The sequence below is a fragment of the Sciurus vulgaris genome, assembly GCF_902686455.1.
Source record: "Sciurus vulgaris genome assembly, chromosome: 8".
Lineage (NCBI taxonomy): Eukaryota > Metazoa > Chordata > Mammalia > Rodentia > Sciuridae > Sciurus > Sciurus vulgaris.
Genome location: NC_136468.1, coordinates 3,380,886 through 3,398,725, shown reverse-complemented (window position 1 = coordinate 3,398,725; position 17,840 = coordinate 3,380,886). Strand labels below are relative to the sequence as shown.

Sequence of the window (17,840 nt, the reverse complement as noted above, 5' to 3'; positions counted from 1 at the left end):
GCCCCCTTCTCTCATCTTGGCCACAAGACGGCCCCTCGGATGCAGGACACAGGACCTCAGGGAGGGCGTGGAATCCGCCCTGCCTTGTCTCTGGGGAGCCGTGGCTTCTGGGGCCCCACCAGGAAGCTGCCAGTCACAGGTCACCTGCACTCAGATCAGTTGCTACCTCCAGTGCGCTTGGCTCTCCTCATCCAGATGTGATCTGTCACGAACGACGCAGTCTACCAGGAGAGTCAGTATCCTCCTGTCAGGTTTCCAGGGCAACCGAAGCAGAAAGTTAGCTGAAGGTCGCATTCCAGGCACAGGGGAGCAAGCACTGGGTTCTGAAAGCAAGGTGGCTTTGCAGTCCATTAGCTTTATATGGCCTGGTGGTGAGCCCACACCAGGGGACGAGATCCACAGAGGGACACCAGGCTGCCAGTACTCCTCAGGCGGCTGGAGGCCGGCTTCACTCCGCCTCCACCAAGAACACACTGTCTTCTGTGACTCAGCTTCTTCTTCTCCAGAGCCCCTAGGAGGGGGTGGACCAGGCTGCAAGACTTGCAGACGGAGCGTCTGCCTGGCAGCGGTGTTTGCTGTGGGATTAGCATGGCCTCCAGCGAAGGCCTCCGGCTTGCTTCAGGAACACAGTTGGTCACGATCGTCATAAGCCAGTAACGACAGCCACTCCAGGGACCACCTTAGGGTTCTGCTGCACCCTGCAAGTTAAGTCTGATATCCCGCACGGCAGGACCGTTCCTCCTGATTCACTAGACACATGTCAGGAAAACTGTACTCCATTAGGAATTGGGGAACTCGGAAGGAGCCCCAGAATGCCAATGGGGAGGCGTGATTAGAAAAGCCACCGCCACCTGGGCAAGCCCTGCGATTAGGGAAGTCCCCGTAGGGGTGAGAGCCAGGGCCACGTGGTACGAGGTCTTTAGTGGACAGTTTCCTCCCTGACGGCACCCGGTTCACTGTGAAGCTCCGTTTCCCCTGCTCCTTTCAAAAGCACCGGCTTGGTAACAGCATAACCAACTCATCTGCAAGCATCTCTTCTCCGTATAAATGCTCTTGAGACTTTTGGATTCAGTAAAGCTACAGAAGGAAGAAACCTTTTGGAGATAATCCAGCCCAGGTTCTCCTTTGCGGTGAAGGAGGTCGGGTTGAACAAGGGAGGCATGACCTGCCCCGAGTGTGGCCGCCGTGGCCTCAGACCAGAACGTGGGTCTGACCTCAGACCACACGCTTTCTTTGTTGCCATTCTGTGCTATCTTTTTGTCAAACACTAAGCTATTCGCCATGCTTCCCTTTTGGCCTTGATTTTCCAGAACTAAAAGCTAAATTGCGCCCAATTACAGTGATTATCTCGTCCCGGTTCCTGTATAATTAGCTCCCTCTTTAGCTGTGTCTCTTGGTTTCAGGATAATGACCTAGGAGCACGCAGCCTGGCTTTCATTGTCACCACTGTGGATTCGTTTAGGAATATTAACAATATAGATTGTCCCCTGACATGCACACGCCCACAGATTTCTCAGAGTGTTGCCCGGAAGCTTTATTAACTTTTCAGATTCCCAGAGAAGTCAAATAAACCCACCTAGCTAGCATGCTGAATACTGCAAGCTTTTCTGCGCACTCCGAGCATGGAAAGGGGGAATAAGACAGTACGCAAGAAAACAGCTTCAGGAAACGGGTGCAGATCCAATCCTATCTCCTCTCTACACCTGCACTAGTAGTTCTGGGCAATTAAAATACAGATTTGTATCGATGATATTTAATAATTATTATAGATTTGGTGCCTCATATATTTAATAAGACAGTAGAAACTATGAAACTATTTCCCTAATAAGAACAGAAATTAAAGAGATGTCTTCCTTAATTAGAAAATTCACCAAGAAAACCTGATGAAGCTCCCATTCCTCAGAGTATTCCAGCTAATTGAACTTTACAGAATTTGTTACAACTGTGAATATGTGAACCATATTTAGTCTAAAAAGTTCATTTAAAAAATCAGACTAATGAAAATGCGGTGCTTTGTAAAAACATCAGATATAATTAATTCCCCATTTTCTGTTCGTTTAGTTTGTGTTCAGAAGCAGGGTTTGGTTCTGGGTGAGGGAATGCTGAAATTTCTGGAAGGCTGTGCTGTTCCCAGCCTTCTGTTGTGAACAGCGTCTGAACCTTTAGGATGCTGGAAAACAAGGGAAGGAAGTGGTTTTGGCAAATTAAGATAAAGGCCACGCAAAACCTGTAGGAAATAGACTTCTGCAAACCAGCTGCTTAGGAAACTAGTGTGTCCCCTTGTCTAGGGAGCCTTGCTGTAGGGACCACCCCATAAGGCTGCAGAGCAGGAAGGGAGGCCGGAGCCAGGAGCCCTACTCCTGGATCCAGAGTACAGGGAGGCGAGTCACACAGGTGCTGAAGACGAGGCTCCAGCTGGCAGCAGAGGTGACAGGTTGGGGGGTGACCAGGTGAGAGGAGGGCACTGGGTTGGCAGAGGTGACAGGTTGGGGGGTGACCAGGTCAGAGGAGGGCACTGGGTCGGCCCTGCCCAGGCAGCAATGAGTGGGGCCTACTTTGGCAGTAGCAAGAGATGCAACTGGCAAGAAGGACGTCGAGGTGGGGATTAACTGGGGTGGGCAGTGGTGGTTTCGAATCCCAAGCGCAGGTCTTCACACCTGGTCCTGTAGGCTTAGAAGGAGGGACATGGCACAGGGTTTTGTAAAGGGAGTGTTTGTTCCACTGACGTGTCAGAGCCAATATTGACGTCAACACAATTTTCAGACAGAATGAATAAAGTGCACCTGGTCTTCCAACCTTCTTACGGGAGTGTGTGCTAATGTGATATAGGCAAAGTGGGACTGTCACGGGCTGTCTAAGTACTGGGATTATAGGAGGGTTTTGGAATGTGATAGCCCTTCTGGTAGCCCTGGCAGCCTGCCAGATACAAGGCTCTTCAGTGCGAATGTTGATATCACATGAAACCTGGGAGGGTCTCTTCCTTTTTTTAAATTTTTTAATTTGTTCTAATTAGTTGTACACGACAGTAGAATGCATTTATACATTCTGATAGGTCACACTTAAATCAAGTGTGATCTCTCATTTTTCTGAGTATGCATGTTGTAGGATCACATGGTCACGCAGTCACACATGCACATGAGGTGATAATGTCTGTCCTTCCTTCCCCACACCCCTTCCCCTGCCTTTACTCCCCTCTACCTAATACAAAGTAACTATTCTTCCCTGTTCCCTCCCCCTTATTGTGAATTAGCCTCCACATATCAGAGAAGCATTCAACCTTTGTTTTTTTGGATTTGGCTTATTTCATTCAGCATGATATCCTCTAACTCCATCCATTTACCAGCAAATGCCAGAATCATTCTTCTTTAAAGCTGAGTAATATTTCATCATATATATATCTATATACACCACATTTTCTTTATCCATTCATGTTGAGGGACACCTAGGCTGGTTCCATAACTTAGCTATTGTGAACTGAGCTGCTATAAACTTTGATGTGGCTGTGTCACTGTAGTATGTTGATTTTAAGTCCTTTGGGTATAAACCAAGTTGTAGGATAGCTGGGTCAAATGGTGGTTCCATTCCAAGTTTTCTGAGGAATCTCCATACTGCTTTCCATAGTGGTTGCACCAATTTGCAGTCCCACCAGCAATGTATGAGTGCACCTTTTCCCCACATCCTCACCAACATTTATTGTTGCTTGTATTCTTGATAATTGCCATTCTGATTGGGGTGAGATGGAATCTTAGTGCAGTTTTGATTTGCATTTCTATAATTGCTAGAGACGTTGAACATTTTTTCATACATTTATTGATTGTATATCTTCTTCTGTGAGGCATATGTTCAATTCCTTAGCCCCTTTATTGATTGGGTAATTTGGTTTTTTGGTGTTAAGGTTTTTAGTTCTTTATATATCCTAGAGATTAATGCTTTATCTGAGGTGCATGTGGTAAATATTTTCTCCCAATCTGTAGGCTCTCTCTTTACATTATTGTTTTGTTGTTGTTGTTGTTGTTGTTGAGAAGAAGGTTTTTAGTTTGAATTCATCCCATTTATTGATTCTCAATTTAACTTCTTGTGCTTTAGGAGTCTTGTTAAGGAAGTCAGGTCCTAGGCCAACATGGTGAAGATTTGGGCCTACTTTTTCTTCTAGAAGTTGCAGGGTCTTTGTTCTAGTGCCAAAGTCTTTGATCCACTGTGAGTTGAGTTTCATGCAGGGTGACAGATAAGGGTTTAATTTCATTGTTACATGTGGCTTTCCAGTTTTCCCAGCACCATTTGTTGAACAGGCTATCTTTTTCTCTAGCGAATGTTTTTGGCACCTTTGTCTAGTATGAGATACCTGTATTTATGTGGGTTTGTCTCTGTGTCAAACTCATTCTGAGGCTAATATCACCCTCATACCAAAACCAGACAAAGACACATCAAGGAAAGAAACTCCAGACCAATATCCCAGATGAACATAGATGCAAAAATTCCCAATAAATTCTAGCAAATCACATACAAAAACATATTAAAAAGATAGCACACCACAATCAAGTGGGATTCATCCCAGGGATGCAGGGTTGATTCAACATATGAAAGTCTATAAACATAATTCATCATATCAATAGACTTAAAAACAAGAATCATATGATTGTCTCAATAGATGCAGAAAAAGCATGTGACAAAATATAGCACCCTTCATGTTCAAAACACCAGAAAAACCAGGGATAGTAGGAACATACCTCAACATCATGAAAGCCATTTATGCTAAACCCAAGGCCAACATAATTCTAAATGGAGAAAAATTGAAAGCATTTCCTCTAAACACTGGAACAAGACAAGGATGCCCTCATTCACCATTTATATTCAACATTGTCCTTGAAACTCTAGCCAGAACAATTAGAAGAAAGAAATTAAAGATACAAAAATAGGTAAAGAAGAACTCAAACTGTCACTATTTGCCAATGATATGATTCTATATTTAGAAAATCCAAACAATTCCACCAAAAAACTTCTAGAACTAATAAATGAATTCAGAAAAGTAGCAGGATATAAAAATCAACATCCAAAAAATCAAATTCATTCCTATTCATCAGTAATGAATTCCCTGAAAGAGAAATAAAGAAAACTACCCCATTCACAGTAGCCTCAAAAAAAAAAAAAAAAAAAAAAAAAAAAAAAAGAAATACTTGGGAATCAATCTTACAAAAGAGGTGAAAGACCTCTACAATGAAAACTACAGAACAGTAAAGAAAGTAATTGAAGAAGACCTTAGAAGATGGAAAGATCTCCCATGTGCCTGGACAGGCAGAGTTAATATTGTCAAAATGGCCATACTAACAAAAGCATTATGCAGATTTAATTAAATTTTTATTTTAAAAAATAGCCAAAGCAATCCTTAGCAAGAAAAGTGAAGCAGGAGGCATCACAATATCAGACATCAAACTATACTATAGAGCTATAGTAATAAAAACAGCAAGGTATTGGCACCAAAACAGACACATAGACCAATGGTACAGAATGGGGGCTCTCTTTCTACTCACCTGGTGGTCTCCCTCAGCCCTGTTCTTGGCCCAAAAGCACTGGGTTCCTGGGGAAAGTGCACTCTTACTTTCAGCCGTGTGGGTCAATCTGAAGCTCTTCCCGGGCAGCTCCAGACACAGCCTCCCACTCCCTGTGGGCACCCCCTGGAGCGTCGCAGAGGCGTCTCACCTCCAGTCCTTCCACTCTCACACCACTGCCCCCCTTCATCCTGTTTCCTGACGAAGCTGTCTACCCACTACTGGAGTGTGCACCCGACCCACCCTCCTCATGGCCTTGTCTTCCCTGACACACCCCTAAGTGCTTGGTCCCCAGTCCACCTCTCTTAGCCATTCTCCTGTTCTCATTCGGGTTCCCCGCGTCTTACAGCCTCCCCACTGCAGCCGAGTCTTCCTGCCTCCCCGTGGCCACGGTGGCACCATTCCCCAAGTGCAGATCACACAGCCTTGCTCTCCCGTGCCTTTGCTCTCACGTGTCCCCATTACCAAGGGGACGAGGTCCAGGCCCCTGCGAGAGGTGGACGTCTGAGACGTTCCTCCCCAGCTCCCGCACCACCTAGCGGATTCTTCCCACTCACTGGGAAGCCTTCCGCTCGCTCCCCTGCCCAGGCCCCTGCTGCTGCCACGCCCTGCCGTGGGACTCTCGAGCAGCAACCTGCCCGACCCAACTGAGCTCCTCAGTGCCCAGCACAGCAGGGTCAGCACCAGCCAGTGACCAGCACAGCAGGGCAGCATGTGGCTGGTGGGGACAGGGCTGGGCGGGTCAAGACATGGGTGTTGCTCAGCATGCTTTTCCCAAATGGCCCAGGCTATGTCCAGGGCGGCCCCGTGTGTTCCAGCTGTGGCTCACTGTCCTGTACTGGCCGGCACTGCCCACAGTGCCCATGTGCTGCGTCTGGAGGAATGAGGGGTTTCACCTCAGATAATCGTGAATGAAACTCCTAAATTAAAATCGACTTGAAAGCGTCAATGCCCTGTTGTTGACTCCCAGCCCTGCTGGCCTTCGCCTGGCCTCGCCAGCACCTGGGCCACTGGCCACTCCAGCACCATGCTGAGGTGCTCTCATGACTCGGGGCTCCCTGTGTGGCGATCCCCCCTCTGCCTTGCAGCCACCTCCAGAAACACTCCCCTGCTCTAATAACTCAGGTCGTTTCAGGTTATGTCCCGTTGATCTTCCAAAAATGCCAGGCATTCTACCTGCCAAAGACGCCTTAAAACTTAGAGACTTAAATCTGAAATCCAGCAGTTGAGAAGACAGAATTAACCCCCGGAGAAATCCGGGGTGCCAGGTGTGAATGGCCCGAATGCCCCGTGTCTGGTCAGATCAGGGGCACGAGTTCTAGTGCTCTATGACCCCAGGGGCTGCGTTTGGTGGAGGACAACTTACTGTGTTTTACGGAGAAGTGGAAGAGAGGAGCGTGGAGGCTCCCGCACGTGGAGGTGACGACTGTGTGAGGCGAGGGGTCAGAGCCCACGTGCACGTGCGTGAACTAGCACTCCGCACACGTAGCACGTTCACTTAGCTCTGCTAAGCAATCAGTCACTCTTCCAGGAGTTTCATTTTTGCCAGATGACCTCGCGGCTCCTCATGTCCACCCTGGGATAGGTTCTGCCATCTCCACCGAAAGATGCAGAAACCAAGGCCCACAGAAGCCCAACAACTGGCCCAGGGCATGCAGCATGCCCACTGTGCTCACAGCACGTGGTGTGGACCCAGGCCTGGAGCACCCTGCTCCCGGTGTGAACGTGGACTCCTGCAGCCCAGGGCTGGCCCGGTCCTTGCTCCCCACGAGAGGGGCCTCAGTCACTTCTGTAGGAGTGAAAGGGCTCACTGGCCAGCGGACCCTGATCAGGGCAGGCCTTGGACTCCAGACTAGCAAGTGAAGCTTTATTCTGACGTAACAGTTATCCCAGGTTTCCAAGAACAGACTGGCATGAGGAAAACGGTGTCTTAGAAAAGATGCACGTGCACTGGGGCCTGTGGATCAGTCGGGAAGCTGGGGACTCGAGCCGGTGTTAGGTCAGCGGCACAGGTAGCATGGCCAGCCAAGGACGTGAGAAGGTGGAGAAGCCCTGCAGTGCCTCACAGAACACAGCCACCACGAAATCCACTCGGACACCTGGGCCTGAATGCCGCACGGAAAAGGGGAGGCACCTTGGAAGCAAAGCACTCTTCTTTAGAGCTGGTTCTTTCATTTCCCTCCCATTAAAAGTAAAGCCAAGGTAGGCGAGGATTTAATATCTATCACTGCAAATTGGTTTTTGTGGGGAGGAGTACCAGGGATTGAATTCAGGGACACTTGACCACTGAGCCACATCCCCAGCCCAATTTGTATTTTATTTAGGGACAGGGTCTCACTGAGTTGCTTAGGGCCTCGGTTTTGCTGAGGTGGGCTTTGAACTCTCTCGATCCTCCTGCCTTAGGCTCCCAAGCCACTGGGATTACAGATGTGCATCACCGTGCCCGGCTATCATTGCAAATGTTACTTAAAATATTAATTGACTATAACCTGACTCTATTTAAAAATCCATTGTAGTCTTAGAACACATAAAAGAAGTTAGAATTTAGAAACACTTGCCACCCTCAGCAAACTTATAGGAACAGCTGGTGAAATTCAGTTAGGATACACACTTGTTTCTGGAAGTTTTCCAGCTCATTTCTGGTTGAAGGGCATACTTTAAGAACCAGGAAGCCCAGGCAGAAAATTAATAATCAATAGGACTCTCAGAACCATCCTGCTGAGAACCATCTGGGGAAACGGTCCTTTTTCTGTTTCAATATAAAGCATTTAATATTTATATCATTTTCTGTATTGTAAAAAGTACCTTCTTCTCTGAATAGTCTCTTAATGACCCTGACAATGTGTCTCTAAAATTTCTTTTTTAAAAAAGCTGGGTTGACTCCTTGTTGGGAGAAATCCTAGTTCTTGGCTGGCGGCAGTGAACGTCTCAGGTGTGTAAGGAAAACCTTTGCACATTCAGACCCGACAGGAAAACCTGCAGGGAAGAGCATTCTGCTCTGGGCACCTAGGAAAGCACACAACTCCCCCACATTGACTCAGTGTTACCAAGGGAACTCATATAGGAATCTGGTGATCTGATCCCCCGTGTGCATTGTGATTGGGCAAGAAACCTATAAAATGTATACCTGTTCCTGCAATAAACAAGTTTGCAAGCTGCTTGCCACAAGCTTGCTTCTACCCAGCTCCCGAAGTCTGGGTCTTGACTCTGCGCCACTTACCCTGCTTATGAGCTAGTCTGGCACAAGAGAAGCCACAACTCCTGTTCTTGTTCCACATAGCTCAGTTTCTGTAGACTGGGTATTTGCTGAGTAGGACCAGCAGTGTGCTGTGAGTGCCCCCGAGGCAGGCGGGGACTCAGGAGTGCTGACCAGCAGAGTGGGCCCATGCCCCCAGCACACGCAGGTTGCGCAGGCCAGAGCCTACTTCAAGAGCTTCAGGACATGGAGACTGTCCCTGGGCACCCAGTCTTAATTTGGGCTGCATGCTGCAGTCACCTGGGGTGTTTCTTAAAAATGTTGATGCCTGACTCTCCCACCAGAGATTCTGAGAATCAGGTTGGGCTGGTGGCCTGGGCACTGGGATTTTTAAAGTGCTGTAATTAGAAGCCATCACTAAAAGCTCTGTTGTGCACTGAGCTCTGAGAACCTGAGGCTGGGCTGTCCTCTGCCCTCCTCCTGATAGGCCCAGGGTCAGCTTGTCCTATCTTGTGCCACCCTGCAGTTCTGCCACTGGATTGCCGTCACCCAGTGGCCCCAGACATCAGCCAGAAAGACTGTGTCATCCTGCACGTCACCTCAGACCTCTCACTCACACAGCGGTGGGCTCCCTGACCTCCGTCCCCTGAAGAGCCTCCGGACACTCCTCTCCGCTCCCCGCACAGCCCTGGACCCATCCCAGGAGAATTGCGGCTCATCTTGTTCCCTACTCAGGCCTTCGTGGAGGCTCCCTGTGGCCACAGGTCCCCCGAGAGCTGGCTCCCGGCCTGCCAGGCGCCCGTCTGGCCCCTCCCTCCACGCCTGGTGGGACAGTCCACAGGTCATGCTGCTCCGGCTCTGACACCTGTGCCTCCCCCGGCTCTGGTTCCTCTCAAGCTCCTCCATCCAGCACCCAGCGTCTTAGCTCCCCTCACGATGTCACGGTTCAGAAGTGAGGCCCCCAGAGGCTCCTCTGCAGAACAACGCGAGGATCTGCAGAGGCGAGATGGTTAGATATGGCGTCGGAGCCTCATCGGTGGGTCAGTCTGCAACGACGACCTGGCTGGTTGAGGCCATGGTGCTCTACCTCACCTTGGACCTGGAGCAATGGAGCTGGCTGACCATGGACTGAAATCTCTGAAGCCAGGAGCCAAAATAAACTTGTCTTCCTTAAAAATTGTTCTTGTCAAGAGACAATAAAGCAGAGTGAAGCAATGGCCCTCCTTGTCATTCATCTCTCAGCCAAAAGCCACTTGCTCCAAATCCTAACGCACACCGCAACATGGACGAACCCTAACTGGGACTAAGCGAAGCGAGCTAGTCATAAGCACAGATACCACAGTGTTCCACTTGTATGTGGCCTACAGCGAGTAAACTCATGGAGACAGAAAACAGAATGGAGAGTGCCAGGGGCTGGGGTGATGGCAGGAGTTTTTGTTCAGTGGGGACAGAGCTTTGGTTTGGGAAGATGGGAAGGTTGTGGAGATGGTGGGGTGATGGCTGCCTCAATGTGAATGTGCTTAATGCCACTGAGCTGTGTGCTTAAAAAAGGTTAAAACGGTCAGTGAGAACATTTCTTCACTTTCTGAGGGAGGTTTGCCTGCCCCTTGGGCAAGGCCAGGCAGCCCTGTCAGGTTCCCAGAACTCTGGGCTCCTGCCCCGTTTCCCCCGAGTCCCCATGACTAGTGCAGACAGGTGCTCACCACACAGTTTCATAGTGAGTACCAAGCAACCAGGACCCAGATCCAATCCTAATTTCTGGGGAAAGACTGCCATTGCTAAAATGCCCAATCCAACGTGATGTTAATACCCAGAAGTACCAAGGCCACCTAGTGTCCAGTTGAGACCATGTGGACGTTAAATTGATAAACAGTGATAACCATGAGTGAACTCTCCTGGAGCCTGAGTCCCATTAAACCTTGGATACCGACTTGGTTGTGGGTGGGGAACATGGAATGATTCCGAGATCACCTTGCTTCTCTCTCATAAATGCAACAGGAGACGAAGACCCACCTGAGACTGAAGGAGGCCAGGGATACCTCCTCCTTGGCTCATGCTGTGCTTTTCTCCTCTTTCCAAATTAGATCTTTATCTTTGAGAACAACATCTACTACTGTGCGCATGTGGGAAAGCAGGCCATCCGCGTGGTCTCCACCGGGAAGGAGGGCGTGATCTACAATGGCCTCAGCGACTGGCTGTACGAAGGTAAGCGGAGGGGCCGGTGTGGGCGTGCGCAGAGCAGCCCCTGCTGCGGCTATGGCTGGACCGCGGGGCTGGTATACCTTCTCATTTCTTTGCCTTTGACCGTAGTTAAGCTCCCGTTTTCGAGGCTCCACCAAGTTGAGATCCTGAGTGGGCACGTCAGGCATGGGGCTAGGTGGACACCCACAGGTAGCCAATTGTGGGGGGTTCCACGGAGCCCTTCAGCACTGCCCTGACAGGCCGGAGGCACTTAGTGGACCATTGACCGAGGATCCCAGGTGACCTCTGAGGACATGTAGGAAATGCAAATGCATGTGATTCTCCACCCCCTCCAAGAAGCAGAGGGCCTTGTTTCTCCTGGGGGAAAGAAGGGTTGGGAAAAAATCAAGTTAAACCTTTCCAAAGAAACCAGTGACCTGCCGTTCGGAGCGTGTCTGAAGTGCTGGACGTTTTCTGCCACTGGTTTGACATTGTTGCAGAAGGCTCCTGCTGTGTCCATTATTAAATCACCAAAATTCCGAGCAGGAAGCTCAGGCCACCTGACAGCTCACCAGGCTGGAGCAGATCAAGGCAGGATGGGCTGCTCCGGTGGTTCACAGCCCACCTCACGCACTCCCTGTGCTGTGCGCTCCCCGTGCCGGGGACCCTGGCTGCGGCGGCTCCGGGTATCACGCTCACGAAGCAGGTGGATGTGCGAGTCAGCACCATTCCCCCACCATGCTGCCGAAGTGCGATTTTATTTTCTGGGGAGGTGTAAGTATGCACAATCACAGGGGGAGGTGTAAGTATGCACACTCCCATGGGTAGGTGTAAGTATGCACAATCACATGGGAGGTGTAAGTATGCACAATCACAGGGGGAGGTGTAAGTATGCACAATCACATGGGAGGTGTAAGTATGCACAATCACATGCACATTTTAAGGAGGGCTTGTTTGGAAAATGTAGGTGCCATGCAGCCCCAATCGGGACATAGAGCTTTTCCATAACCCAGGAAGCTTCCCGGAGCCCCTTCGCCCACCAGGTCCAGAGACCACCATGGTGCTGGTCTAGCAGCTTGTTTCCTCATAGAGAAGCTGGACCCCACAGAGAAAGGGCCCGAGTCCTGGCCACAGCAGCCTCCACTCACTCCGGGACAAATCTCTTTAAAAAGTCCATAACCAGGAGATTTAAAAACGTCTTTTACAGCCTCTTAATAAAATGAAAATTCATTGCTTTGCCATTCGAGTTGGGCTTTTGCTTTAGCAAATCCATTGAAAGGAATTTTTTTCTTCAAGGCATTTATGAGAAACTGTACAGATATGATAACAGAGTCCTAAATATTGTAAATCAATCTCAGTGATGTGGCAGCTTAATGTACTTCGCGTTGTTCTCGGAAGGTTCTCTGTACTGATTGCTGAGACTTCTGAAGTCCGGAGCTGGGAGCCCTGTTTGACAGGGAAAGTGAACTTGGAAGATTGCTTTTGCTAATAGGTGACTTGACTCTTTTATTCCCAAACTCCTTTAAAGCGTCGGTGGTGGAGGAATGGGGGGAAGTCAGTCCCGAGCTTTGCGGGGACCAGGCTTGCTTGGAGATGTTGGTTGGGAGAAGCAGGGGAGCCACGCAGCTGCTGTCTGCAGGCTTGGGAGCAGCACAGTGCCGTGTTGTCTTGTTTTGTTTCATAAAAACAATGTCAGACGTATCGAGCTTTGTGGGGGAGACGGGAAGAAGAGGTGGGAAATAGGGGAGCTGCCTTCAGTCTCTGTCCCTCATCAGGGGTGTCCACGTCCAGCATGGGAAGACGTCCTGCAGTTGATGAGCAGCGACCCTCACTCCAGATCACAAGCTGGGACGGGCTGTGAGCTCAGCACCGCTCCTTGCTGACCCCATGGCTCATGGTGACCAGGGCGTGTGGGCCAAGAGCTGCCCCGCGTGGCTCTCCATCACGTTTCAGGGTGGTGGTTTTCCTCCTGCGGCTCTCCGTATATAGAGCACAGCCAGCTCATGCCCAGGAGGCGTGGTGGTAGAGCACAGTGTGGGTCCATGGTTTTCTAACCAGTTATTAACGGGCCCTCCCTACCTCCATTGCCAAAGCAGCCAGGCACAACCCAAAACCAATACAGTTATTCAGGACATGTCCCTACCATGGTCACACCGTGTGGAAAGTTGGTGATTGGGGCCATCTGAGAATGACCTCTCTCCCTGGGTGTGAGGAAGGTCACAACTCAGCTCTTCCAAAAGGGCCATGGAGGGCCTGGGGCCTGGACTCACTGGGCTGGCCTGTCACCCGGAGCGGAGGACATGGCCTAAGGGTATATACTCAGTGTGTTTAAGATCCCTCTTCCCACTTCCTGTGGACTTGCCTGCCCCTCTCAAGTCTCACGTCCTCCTGGGCCACAGCCTGAATCATCCAGGTCCCTGGTGCCTCCCTCCCGTCCACCCTCCAGGGAACCCCCAGGTGGTCCCATCTCCTCGGCCCATGATGCTCACTGCTGTTCACGGAGGCGGTGTGCAGGGGATGGGAGAGGCCCATCTGGCGAGAGGCCCTCTTCTGAGCTGCTGGAGGTCCTGAGTGGGCCTGGAGCCACGCAGGGAGTGTGGTCAGGCCCGCTGTCAGAGTGGGCCTGGAGCCTTCAGGCAGGCCGCTCCGTGGGCGCCAGGCCCCTGACGCACGGTCTGCACTCTCACGTGTGTGGCGCTGACGTCCAAAGGCTGGTGCAGAGACTGCCAGGCCTGGGCCTGCTTCGCCTTCTTCACAGCATCTCAGAGCATCCTTCGAAGGGTCAGTGGTGACGACCTGGCCGTGGTGACAGGCCAGGCGGGCTGTGGGGGTGACTGAGCTACTTGCTGACCTCCTTGGGTACAGGGCCTGTCTCAGGGTTGTGCGTGTCGAGGAAGCAGAGTCGGGGGGACGGCTTTTGGGGGAATGTCACCGTTATAGCCATAGCATCGGTGGCTGATTCCGAACGCTCCTGTCCCCACAGGGAGTTTCCAGCGGCACAGGGGACCCCTGCTGCCCCTCCTGCTCCCCCAGCTGTCCAGAGCGGAACTGCGCGTCCGCGTGGCTGGTGCCTTGGCTTTGGTCGATGCTGTGGGTCTTGTGCGCTGCAGGACACCCTGGCGCCCATCGCGGGCCCGTCATGTGTGCCGTGAACAGACCAAAGCAGACGGATCACCAGTGACTGGTCGCCTTCCAGTACTGACCGGGTCTAGGTTACAGATAGATGGAGAATGCCTGGCTGCCAGACTTCCTTCTGTTTTTGATATTTTTATGTGTTCTCCTTCGCTATACATGACAGTCGAGTGTATTCTGACATATACATGCATGGAGCATGACTCCCTGTTCTGGTGGTCCTACGTGGTGTGCAGTTACACTGGTCATGTGTTCATATGTGAACCCGGAAAACGATGTCCGATTCATTCCACTGCCTTCCCACTGCAGCCAAAGCCGGGGACTTGCGGCTGCGGGAACTTGCGGCTGCGGGAACTTGCGGCTGCGGGGACTTCCTGCTGCTTGCGTCCTGGTTTGCTCAATGGGGAGTGTTGTTCACACAGGGGCATCACCGTCAGCAGATCCACAGGACCCTGGAGCTTCTTTACAGGGCCCCGTGGGCCAGCAGTGTTAGGGGTTGGGAGCAGGCTTTGCAGTCTGCCTGCCTGCGTCAGAGAGCGGCTTCACCTCCAGGCTCCGTGAATCCGGATGAATATTTAACCTCCTTGTGTCCCTGTTGTCTTGTCTGCAAACAAAGGTGACAGCAGCGTCTGTCCCCAAGGCCGTGGTGAGACGACGGGAAGCTGATACGCTGATGGAGCCTCAGAGCAGCAGGCCCGCAGGAACTCCAGCTTTGCCGCGATCTTATCTTGCAGTTTCCAAAACAGGTGGCCAGGGCACCCACCCCACTTTCCCGCTGACGCTGCCAGGGTCAGGAGCACCGGTGTGCAATTAGTGACCCTGGTCCCAGTTTCGGAAACCGGGGCTCAGCTCCGCTCCTAAGGTGCCCGGCTCCACTCCCCAGTGCCGGGGCAGGGGGATGCTCCTGCTGCAGACCCTGTCTCAGGCACAGGTAGGCTCCCCCCGTCACCACAGTGCCCAGAGTTCCCCTGGGGATGGCAGCAGGGGTGTACGGTCGTGGTGGGCCGGGCTCCAGCTGGCCTCTGTCAGTGCCCAGCCACAGCCTTCCTCCGACGAGGGGCAGGACTGGCACCACCGGCTTTCCCTTCCCCTCCACGGGGCCCCTTCCAGGCGGCCCTGCTGAACGAGCTCACGAGACCTCTCGGGAGCCCCTGGGATGCTCTGCCCTCATCCTTAGCAAAACTGTGGGGACTCGGGCTCCATGGCGCTTGGCGTTTGGTGACCCTCCTGTGGTCGCACAGCCAGGAGGGGGCCTGCTATCAATCCTGTAGAAGTCAAGCCTGTCATGTGCGCGAGGGATGAGGCTCGAATCCGTACCCGAGGCGTGTGGCCCGCCCTGAGGCGTCTGCTCAGCTCCAGCATCTCGATCCGTCTCACTCTGTGACAGGCGTCCTGTGGCTCAGTCAGAGCACGCGCCCAGGTTACAGGTGGTGGGAATGTGCTGCAGGTGGAAGGGCCAGGTCCCCTGCTGGACGACACTCACTCTGGGGAGGACTTGCCACCTCTTCTTCCTCGTGGCAAACTCACCTTGGGTTCACACTCGAGGATTGCGACAACGAGACTTCGCGATCCTGAGCACTCACGGCCTCTCCGTGCACTAAGTCCCCTTGCCTGCTGGACGCCGTACATCAGCGGGGGTGGCGCCTGAGCCTCTGAAGTGCCCAGAGGAAGCCCAAGTCTCCTGGGGCCTCAGGGCATGTGCCGGCATGGCTGCTTCGTGGCCTGAAGTGGGTTAAATGCAGATGTCTACCTCAAGGTCAGAGCTGGGTGGCGCTGGATACCCAGCCCAGGCTCTGGGCGTACTTTAGAAAGATTATTCGTTATTTCCCCTCAACACGAAGAGACGGACTGCTTGGACTTGTGAAAACTCAGGAAAAAGGAGAAATCCAAGGGTTCAATGTCATCTAAAGGCACGGGAAGAAGTCCCTCTGGTCTTGAGCAATGTCACTTATGACCCATTACCTGGTTCTGAGAGACGTTGATGAACAGCGTGTGTCGCAAAGCCTTTAGTTACACATTGATGGTGGGAGGACAGAAACCCCTTCACCGCGGTCGGGCCCTGAAGAAATTCAAGTTTTTGTAGTTGGAATTCTTGACCCAGGCACCCTTGGGAACTCCGATTCCTTTTTCCCTTGTCTTCTGAAACCACTAAAGGACATTGGGCCTCAGGCCTGTTGCTGAGCGTTGTGCTGGGTCGCGCTCAGCGCGGGCTGCAGATGCCGGCAGCAAACCTGACTCAGGCGCTCGTCCCTCGGTTCCCGGCTCAGAGCTCGGTGCCAGCCTCCATTCCTTGCCTCCCTGATTGGCATGCCGCCTCCAGCACAGTTCCTCTCTCATCCTGGAAACACGGCTGGTATGAGTGGACAGTGCTGGACTCCTCCAACACTTTGCTGCCCCCCCGCTAAGTGCCATAAGTGCGCGATGGCATGGGGACCCTACTCCAGCCAGGTGGCTCTGTAGGACATGTCAAGGATGCCCCCTTTCATGGTGGATGTGCTGGAGCAAGCTCCTCAGTGGGTGGTGGAGGGCGGAGCACCCGTGCCTTGGCCTCTTTCCCCTTTCCACCCACTTCCTGGCTCAGCACCAGGACTTCTGTGTAGTGGGCAAGCCTTAGCCAGGCGATTCTGGCAACCTCCTTGTCCCCGGGTGAGACTACCTGCTCAGAGGACTCAGACCCTCCAAGGACACCCTGTGTTCAGAGCCAGGCCAGGGTCCATTCAGCCAGTGGAAAAGACCACCTGGGCCTCAGAACTGCCCAAAGAGGAGGCAGCTGCCCGCTCTAGAGGAAAAGCACTTTCAGCCGGCACCTGGGTTTCTGCAGGCATAAGTACACCTGGCACATGGCTTATTAAGAGGAAAATAATCAGCTCTGTGGACAGGCCTGCAGCAGGCTGGGCTTCTAACAGATGCTTCCTGGGGGAGTGACCGACCAGGTCAGTTCTGGGAGGTGTCACCTGTGAGGTCCCGGCTCCATGCCACACTCAGGGCAGAACAAGGGCTGGCTGAGATCAGCCACCTCCACCCGACACCCTCGTGGTCACTGGGTTCCTTCATGGGTCTGTCAGACTTCCGAAGTCCCAGTCTTACCCCTTCTCCCACCACTCAGCTTCCATTGAGGGTGACACCTTATCCGCCACTGTGGCTTCCCCTGCAGGTGCCTGTCCTCCAGACAGGAGGAGGGCACCACGAACCTGTAGGTAAGAGGCACTTTTCCTGAGGATGCTCCTGAGCTCACAGTGGCTCACACAGTCCTCGCTCACTCAGGAGTATCGTTCCGAGTCTCTGCCTGGCACCCGGCAGTGACTAGCTGCTGTGTGGTACAGGCCCCACACATCGGCAAAGCCAAAGGAGGGGAGAGAAGACAGAGGGATGAGCGAGGAGGAGACGTAGGCGGGGATGGTGGACAGTGTCCTGACAGGGAGCCGAAGACCCTGGGAGGCACATCTGCTGCCTCACCTCAGACACAATCTGGGATGTGTTCTCATGTCCTTCGTGGAAAACAGGCGCTGAAAGACCCAGACCTGCCTTTGCAAAGCTCATGTAGAGCAAGGTGGCATTTAATCACACTGAAATTTGATGGTCTGTATCCTCTGAATCCAAAACACACCTAGACACTTTTTTGGCAGAATGATATATTCTGATTCAAGACTGTAGAAACAAAAATTAGAAAACCAAGCAACTATTGATCCATTAGTTCAGGAATTAGTTCTTCAAAAACTTTGTTCAAATTTCCTTCTCTCAAGATAACACCAGAACGTAGTTTCCACTCTTCTGATTTCTGTCTT

General features: G+C 51.9%; 1 protein-coding gene across 6 annotated transcripts in view; it reads left to right on the top strand.

The window, feature by feature from the left end:
* DPP6 (dipeptidyl peptidase like 6) overlaps nucleotides 1–17,840 on the top strand; it is a 934,588-nt gene that overhangs the window by 792,146 nt on the left and 124,602 nt on the right. For all 6 annotated transcript variants that reach the window (XM_079149262.1, XM_079149264.1, XM_079149261.1 and 3 more), the window contains exon 8: nucleotides 10,827–10,947. In XM_079149262.1, the coding sequence (XP_079005388.1) occupies nucleotides 10,827–10,947 (121 nt within the window). The remainder of the gene's footprint in view (nucleotides 1–10,826; nucleotides 10,948–17,840) is intronic.